The following is an 8,951-nucleotide window of genomic DNA, read 5'->3' on the forward strand; positions in this document are numbered from 1 at the left end:
ACTGTGCCACTTTCGTAACAGTAGCGGACACTCCCCTTTGCTTTAAAGGCTGTGGCTGTGGACACAAGACCATCTCACCTCTGCTGAGATTTTGGTTCAAGATCTGGAGTTTTTATTTTCAGCCTGTGTGAGATCAGCTTATTGATCTTCAGGAGGACAGTTCAGAAACAGGACTTCTTTTGAGGTGTGCCCCCCCTTTGAAGCGCTGATGATTGGTATGTGCGTCAGAGCGGCAGCTCTGTCCCTGCTGCTGCAGCATCTGGTGCTCACTGTCACAGCTCAAGGTGTTGGTAAGTGCTGGCGGCATCTCGCTGTGCATGCCCTTCTGCAAAGCATGACATATTTTGTTTCTGTGTTCTTTATATGTTAAACTTAATCTTTTCTGCTGATATATTCCTAAAAAGCTTTTGTTTGAAAGTGAGTTGCACAAAAAAAGGGAGGGAGGGGGTAGCTTTGGTGATGATGATTGCTGGAAATTAGGTTGGCTTTTTTGTGGTTGTAGAGTTTTATGTCCAGGATCCAGAACAGTCTGACCTAAATAAGGTGGTAGAAGGACACTAACCGTCATCTGAGAACTGCATTTGCAAATCTTTGATTTTCCTGGAATCTACATGCAGATCTTTCCGTGCAATTTCTAGTCACTTTGTATTATTACTGAAATTCCACTAATGGCAATGTGAAAGTGTGTGAGTGGGTGTTTGTGTGCGTGAGTGTGAGGCAGCGGGTTTGTTCCAATGGAAAAAGTTTACTGCTGGACCTTTCTGCAGCTCCCGTCTACCACACCATAAAAACACACAGCAGGGTGCTGACATGAATGCACACATGTGCACACGCGCAAACACACATACACAAGTACACTGTGACACATAATAAAACACCACAGTGCACTGACTCAGCAGCAGCAAAACAAAGTGTGCTGGGAGTTGCAGCCAATAAGACAAAATACTGAAAATACTTAGATGAACTCGTCATTTGCTTTGTTTTAAAAATATGTCTTTTCTCTTAAGATTTCTTCTCACAATCGTGGTATAGTGCTAATCCAGTGTTCTCCTTCCTGTGTTAGTCTACGACCTGCTGGTGTCACCAGACTGTCTGCCAGACTTGCTCCAAGGAAGCTTGAAGAACAAAGGAAGAGATGAGGCTTTCCTGCTTTCGTCCTTTAGGCTCCACAGCAAGGCACCCACCTCTCTCTTCAGTGTCATCAACCCCACAGACAACACTAAATACCTTGACCTCACCATGCAAGCCAAACTGAGCAAAGGTGAACACTGACACATACTGAGGAGCCTGTGGCAAATGCAGGCCACTCTATTCTTTGTTTTAGCTTCTTTACAGCTTTCATTCAAGCATCTCTATATCTGCAGTGACTGTTCGTTACCAGAAGACTGATGGCAGATATGGTACAACCAGTTTCAACCATGCATCCCTGGCAGATGGACAAGAGCACCACGTGATGCTCCATGCCAGCGGTCTACAGCGTGGCCCTGGTCGTGTTCACATCTATGTAGACTGCAGGCTGGCTCACACTTTGGATGGTGTGCCAGCCGCGTTTGGGTCACTTCCACAAGGTCCCAACAAGGTGGCACTCAGGACGCTGCAGTCAAGAGGACAGGTGAATGAGAAGTTTGTAGCTGAGAAAGAAAAAAAAAGTACTGACGATATGGTGCATGGAAACAAAAACAGTGACGTTTCAAGATCTCATTTTGAGTATATTATTTTGAATAAGAAATAACCCCATGCTTCTCTTCAGCCCGGCTGACAAAGAGTCAGAGCTCTGTTGAACTGAATATTCGGTTGTATTGTAACTGTAACCAGTAATGACTTCATGAATTTCTTTAAAAATAACATTTTAATAATTAGAGAAAAAAATTACTCGCAACCATCTCACAGATGTATCATTACATACAGCTGCTTTCAATACTATTGATATTTATTTAGAGTTTTTCCCTCTGATCTTTTTGGGTCAATGCCAGTAATTACTTACTCCAAATCATCAACATGTCCTTTAGACCCCGTTCCTACAAGAGTGCTCAAAGAAGTCCTACCATTAATTAATGCTTCAATCTTAAATACGATCACCCTATCTCTATTAATCAGCTCTGTACCACAGGGCATCAAGCTGGCAGTAATTAAACAGTTACTTAAAAAAAATCACTTCACTTAGTTATCTTAGCTAATTATAGGCCAATCGCAAACCTTCCTTTTATCTCTGCCACGGCAAGTAAGATGAGCCGTGTGGAAGTAATAAAGGAGGATTCAAACGCAGGCTCTTGTAAAGGTGTGAAGGTGGTTTATTAAACACAAAATAAAAATAGACAAACGGAGAATGAACTAAACTATACTGGGAACAACTAACTACTGAACATGAAGGAAGCTAGACGATGGTGACAGCAGGGAGACCACACGACTGGAACATGGTAGAAACACAGACGAGCCAGCAACTACTACAGCAGAAGACTCAGGGAGATTACACACAGGTGGGGGACACAGCTGGGAGTAATTAATGAGACGAGACAAGGGAGGTAAACTGAACACACCCACATGAGACGCAGACCTTCACAATAAAACAGGAACAAGACATCACTACGCAAAGACGCAGACCAGACACAGAACTAAACCCACACAAAACATGAGAACACAAACCCTGTGAACAAAACCCTAAACCAGAACCACAGTAGTATAATTTATCGTAAATAATCAAAACACCAGAGAACCCCAAAACACTCCATAATGCAAAAATAAACCCAAAACATAATAAACTTAAAATGCTGGGTCGATATTAGATATATGATTTCCTCTTCACACACAAAGGTTAACTATGGCGTTCCACAGGGTTCTGTGTTAGGAACAATTCTGTTTATATCATACATGCTTCCCTAGGCAGTATCCTTACAAGGCATAGCATACATTTTAACTGCTATATAGATGACACCCAGTTCTATCTGTCAAAGAAGCCAGAAAACACACACACACACACACACACACAAGTCTTAAAAACATAAAGACCCGGGTGACCACTAATTTTCAGTTTCTAAATTCAGATAAAACTGAGGTTATGGTTCTCTGCCCTAAAAAAATAAGAATGAAATATGATACGACTAGTCATTATAATTAATTATAATATTATAATTAGAATATAAAGTGCTTTGAGGCAACTGTTGTTGAGATTTGGCACTATATAAATAAAATTGAACTGAATTTAATATTCCAATTAAACATTCTCACTCTGCTCCTGTAGTTTATTCTGTTGTTGTTTATTCTATAAGGGTGAAGTGACAGACTTGAAGCTAGTAATAGAGGACACCATAGACAATGTGGCCACTCTGCAAGACTGTACCATGGATCAAGCTGAATCTCTGCAGCTGCTGGGTGAGTTACATCACACTGACTCACATCACTGGACATTTCTCTTCTTGCAGATGCGATTTTGACTGTCTAATTATGATTTGCAAAATCCTCACAGCTCTGCAAGGAGGCAGGATGATGCAAGATCAGGCCACCATAACAGAGCTGAAGAGCATGTTATCTGAGATGAAGGAGCTGCTCAACCAGCAGGTAACCTTTTCTGCATGCTGGTCTTGTGTCTCTCTCTCATGGATAGCTACTTGGATGGATTCAGGAGCTAAATACAGAAAAAAAATAAAATGAAAGGGCATCCGAGCATTTTTAACACAGAGCTTCAATAAGCAGATCTATAATGATGATGTTGTTTATTGCTTTTATGGATGTTTTTCTGAATGCACTTTGATGCTGAGATAAAATGAAATGCCTGGGGGATGCTGGTAGAGAAGAGACTTCCTAGGTTGTTTGGTAAAATAGGCTGCATTTAAAATAAAAGACGGGGGTATATTCACAACAGAATTGGTTTTGCATTGTAACATCAGCTTTTTGCTGTGAAATGTGAGAATCCAGACTGTGAAAACCTGCTGCTTTTGTCTGAAGGTGTCTTGTTTCAAGGATTTGTGTAACCCTTTGCATCAGACAGCTGAGTAAAAGCAAAAATCACACATTCAACGTAGCAGCAGATAGAAGTGCATGGTTTCAGATTACCATCTAAAGCAAGGGATTTATTAGGCGATAAGACATGAAACTGAGAGCCGGAGGTGATAACAGACTATTATCACATTACAGAGAGAAATGCTTATGTAAGGAAACACTTATCTTGGCGGAAACACATTTAAAACCTTATCAAGTCTCAGTTGCATTTTTACAAGTTATTGAAAGGTAAAAATCTGGTTTGCCTCCTTTGATAAGCTGTAAAGTGATGACACTAATACCCAAGCTCACAGTTTATTAACAGTTTTACACTCTGTGTCTTTGTGCCTAAGATTAAGGAGACACATCATCTGAGGAATATCATCACAGAGTGTCTGAGCTGTGGTAAGCAATACAGAAACAATGTACTGATTTACAGTATTTAGACACTAAAGGGACCTTTTAACCTTTATCTTTGCCTGTGTGCTCCAGACAGAATTAATGGCGATCCAAACAAACATCCTGTTCCAACGCCTCAGAACTTTGTCATGCCTGACCCCCCGGCTCCGTGCCCACTTGGGACCTGTTTCAGACAGGACATGTGTGTCCGTTCCCCATCGGGGTCTTTCCAGTGTTCCCCCTGTCCTGATGGATTTACAGGAGATGGAGTGTATTGTGATGATGTAGATGAGGTATGAATTGAGTACAACTGAGTCCAAGTAGCACTATACATGTGTATATATATATATATATATATATATATATATATATATTAGGGGTGCAACGATACTCGTATCGATATTGAACCGTTCGATACAGTGCTTTCGGTTCGGTACGCATATGTATCGAACAATACAAAATTTGTCATTTATTTTATCAACTTTCCTTCTAACGATGCTGTCTGTGTTGAGCGCTCAGTGAATCTGCGTTTGACTACTCCGCCTAGGCTGCACTGTCGAGCGCAGATCCACTGAGCGTTCAACACAGACAGGATCATCAGAAGGAAGAGCGCAGGGCAAGCTAGCGAGACAGAAGTTAAGCTCTCCTTGCAACATGGCAAATTGAACCTCCCCCACCCTCATTCAGATCTGGCGTTTGGAATTATTTTGGTTTTCATGTGACGTATGACCCTGAAGGTAAGCGCGTCATGGACTAAAGTAAAACAGTATGTTGGATGTGCCACGCAATGCTCAATTACATGGGTGGGAACTAGTGTGTTAGCACAGTTAGCTCGTTAACGTGTTGGCCGTCTAGCCCCACGCAGGGGTAGCTCGTTAACGGAGATTTGCCGTGTTGTGGCGTTAACATCATTTCAACGAGATTAACGCTGACAGCACTAGTGGGAACACAACGAATATGACTGCACATTTACACCGACATCATCCTAGTACAAAGACAAGTGGAAGCAGACAAAAACAACAAGCATGCATGCTACAAACTTTACCCGAGTCATTTAGACAGCCGTTAGCACATGATTCTCCTTATGGGGACCTGCTATGTTTAATATTGTGGCGAGCTCAGACAAGGAGGAGACGGAGGTATCGTTTGGTCTTGCTTCCCGTGAGCTAGCCAGGAAGCACAGCCGTTTATTGACATCTGCAGAAGAACACTGCCGCTAGCTAACTGCTCAGCGCGGAAACCGCACAGCAACAACAACAACAACACACAGGGCGCCCTCTGACCCCGGAAGGACACACCTTCGCAGCGAGAAGGCGTCACCCGTCACTATGGCAACATAAACAAAACATAACTGTACAAACAGAACCCCGAACAGCCCTGACCCACTACATAGCCCCCACCTAAGGGGTCAGTCGTCCCCGACGACCCAATTACCCCACACAAAGTCCTGCAAATGTCCAGGTGCCTTCTTTTGGCGCACCGGCCAGTCACGACTGGCGGGGGAAAAGTCACTCGGTCAGAACATGGGGTGCCACCATCATCCCACTTCTGACACCAATGTGGCGAGCTCAGACAACGAGGAGACGGAGGTGTCGTTTGGTCTTGCTTCCCGTTAGCTAGCCAGGGAGCACAGCCGTTTATTGACATCTGCAGAAGAACACTGCCGCTAGCTAACTGCTCAGCGCGGCAACCGCACAGCAACAACAACACCACACAGGGCGCCCTCTGACCCCGGAAGGACACACCTTCGCAGCGAGAAGGCGTCACCCGTCACTATGGCAACATAAACAAAACATAACTGTACAAACAGAACCCCGAACAGCCCTGACCCGCTAGAATATGCTGCTGAGAATATAGCCCAGAAGAAGCGTATAGTATAGCTTTTATTTTGGAAAGAGCCATTTCTCTGTAATAAACTCTCTTTTCCAAAGATGAGTGATTCCTCAATCAGATACAGGTGTTACCGCGCCAGATCCGCGGCCCCGAACCGTAGTAAGGAAACCTCTGGCAGTTACTTGAAGGTTCCGTAACTGACTCGTAGCCGGTGTTGTGCCAAAAAGTGATTGTCTGCCAAAAACTGATTTCCGGTATTTGCCAAAAAGCGATTGCTCATATTTAAAGTGCTATAAGTAACTTGTTGGGCTATAATATGTTAAACATATGTCAAATGCATCCCTTATGGATGACATAAAGTCATCTTGAGCCACAAACAACATTCGTGTAGCAAGATACAAGCCGCAATCAGTTTTTGGCAGCGACTTTTATATAACCTTTATTTATGCAGTTAAAAAAATCTCATTAACATTAAAATGTATTTTGTAAGAGTAAGTTGCCCAACAGGACAGCAGAAATGGCAGCAAATATTACAATAGTTCTGTAAAAATATTTTAAGTGGGGATAAAGGACCGGATTGGTTATAATGTAAGTACAAGTTGTAAAGATACTTAAAAAACAGATAATTTTTAAATTCTTTATGTAACCCCTTTGTATCCCCTGTTCACCGAAGTCTATTTACGAACATACGTAAAGATATTACACATAAAAAATACACAGAAACACTGGAAATCAGTTTTTGGCAGACAATCACTTTTTGGCACAACACCCGGCAACAGCTTACTATACAGGTCAACTCCGCTAGCAAAAAGATCGAAGGAGGCATAGGAAACTGCTTCACCGAACTTTATTTCTTCTCTAAGGCACGAACACCGCGTACAGTGGGCTGAAACAGTTTACTCACAGCGAGCATCGCCGACACAACTCTGGCTGTCGAGGGAGTTATTATATTCCTTTTATTTATTTTCTTTTCATCTCTTCTGTAGCTAACCGTTACTTTTTCCCCTTCTCCGCTCTCTCTCTTCACACACACACACACCAGGTAGTCCCGCTACACACATCCCGAATACATTTCCCATCAGGCTTCATCCTTAAAGGGCCATGCCTGTAACGCAGGGCTTGCAAAATCGCTAGCCCGATGTCCCGGGGCTAGCGATTTTTCCAGTCGGGCTACCAAAATCTATCTCTGCCCTGCCCGTCGGGCTATTGTAGGAAGGAAAAATATATGTCAATGCTTTTGCATTCTTTCGGAAATGTAGCTGGGTAATTATGTCATTGGCATCGGTGAGCCACTGTCAATATGACATATTGAAATCGCGTTTGAATTTGCGCTTGTTCTTTGCTTTCACTTTGCAAATGTCCAGGTGCCTTCTTTTGGCGCACCGGCCGGTCACGACCGGCGGGGGAAAAGTCACTCGGGTCAGAACATGGGGTGCCACCATCATCCCACTTCTGACACCAATGTGGCGAGCTCAGACAACGAGGAGACGAAGGTGTCATTTGGTCTTGCTTCCCGTTAGCTAGCCAGGGAGCACAGCCGTTTATTGACATCTGCAGAAGAACACTGCCGCTAGCTAACTGCTTAGCGCGGCAACCGCACAGCAACAACAACACACAGGGCGCCCTCTGACCCCGGAAGGACACACCGTCGCAGCGAGAAGGCGTCACCCGTCACTATGGCAACATAAACAAAACATAACTGTACAAACAGAACCCCGAACAGCCCTGACCCGCTACAATATGCTGCTGAGAATATAGCCCAGAAGAAGCGGATAGTATCGCCATTTCTCTGTAATAAACTCTCTTTTCCAAAGATGAGTGATTCCTCAATCAGATACAGGGCTCACGAAATCGCTAGCCCGACGTCCCGGGGCTAGCGATTTTTTCCAGTCGGGCTACCAAAATCTATCGCTGCCCTGCCCGTCGGGCTATTGTAGGAAGAAAAATATATGTCAATGCTTTTGCATTCTTTCGGAAATGTAGCTGGGTAATTATGTCATTGGCATCGGTGAGCCACTGTCAATATGTGACATATTGAAATCGCGTTTGAATTTGCGCTTGTTTTTTGCTTTCACTTTGCAATCGCGCAAACTGTGTATAGAGAGCGACAGCACTGATTGGTGAGTGATGATAATTTGCGCACCAATTCCTCTGACATCGTCTTATCAATCGTTAGCTTACTATGCAAACATGACAAGTGAAATCTCCCGCAGCAAGCTTAAACATATGAGAGGTTGATCGCGCAGAGAATCGCTGACCGTGTGTGTGTAAAAGTAGCAGGATATATATTTCAGTTCTGCTGAGCCAAATAAGACAGGTCAGGGTGAAGAAGTGACAGCCAAAGAAAAGCTTACCACAAAACGGAAAAGTTATGACAAATCAGACTATAAGGCAAAAAGAAAGTGCAGCTTTATGGTTTCATGGACAAAAGAATTTCTGTGGCTGCAATATGACGAGCTATATAACCGGGGCTGCACATAAGTGGTCCGCAGGTGCGCATTCGCTGTCAAAAAAAAAAAACGCGCACAAGATATGAAGTTGCAACGGGTGTTTGCATACATAAGATTTTCTGGAGGAGGACAGACATTTGTTTAGAACTCTTAAAGATGTTGAAGAAGCTCCTTTAAGCAATTACTTTGGTGTTCCTCTACCTCCAAACAAATGTCAGAAGGAGTCCGAACCACAAAAGAAGCACGTATTCTCGGAAAAGTGGTTGCAGGAGGTGAGCTGGCTTCAAACAAATG

General features: G+C 43.4%; 1 protein-coding gene across 1 annotated transcript in view; it reads left to right on the forward strand.

The window, feature by feature from the left end:
• Nucleotides 1–91: 91 nt before the first annotated feature.
• Nucleotides 92–8,951, forward strand: part of thbs4a (thrombospondin 4a) — a 14,792-nt gene continuing 5,932 nt past the window's right edge. Inside the window, exons 1-7 of the mRNA XM_085368179.1 lie at nt 92–290; nt 1,064–1,261; nt 1,365–1,612; nt 3,267–3,369; nt 3,464–3,555; nt 4,329–4,380; nt 4,468–4,667. Of these exons, the coding sequence (XP_085224305.1) occupies nt 209–290; nt 1,064–1,261; nt 1,365–1,612; nt 3,267–3,369; nt 3,464–3,555; nt 4,329–4,380; nt 4,468–4,667 (975 nt within the window). The 5' untranslated portion in view covers nt 92–208. The remainder of the gene's footprint in view (nt 291–1,063; nt 1,262–1,364; nt 1,613–3,266; nt 3,370–3,463; nt 3,556–4,328; nt 4,381–4,467; nt 4,668–8,951) is intronic.

This window comes from Diplotaxodon limnothrissa, linkage group LG12 (genome assembly GCF_057381915.1).
Source record: "Diplotaxodon limnothrissa isolate DT_005_m linkage group LG12, D_limnothrissa_male_GT1.1, whole genome shotgun sequence".
Classification (NCBI taxonomy): domain Eukaryota; kingdom Metazoa; phylum Chordata; class Actinopteri; order Cichliformes; family Cichlidae; genus Diplotaxodon; species Diplotaxodon limnothrissa.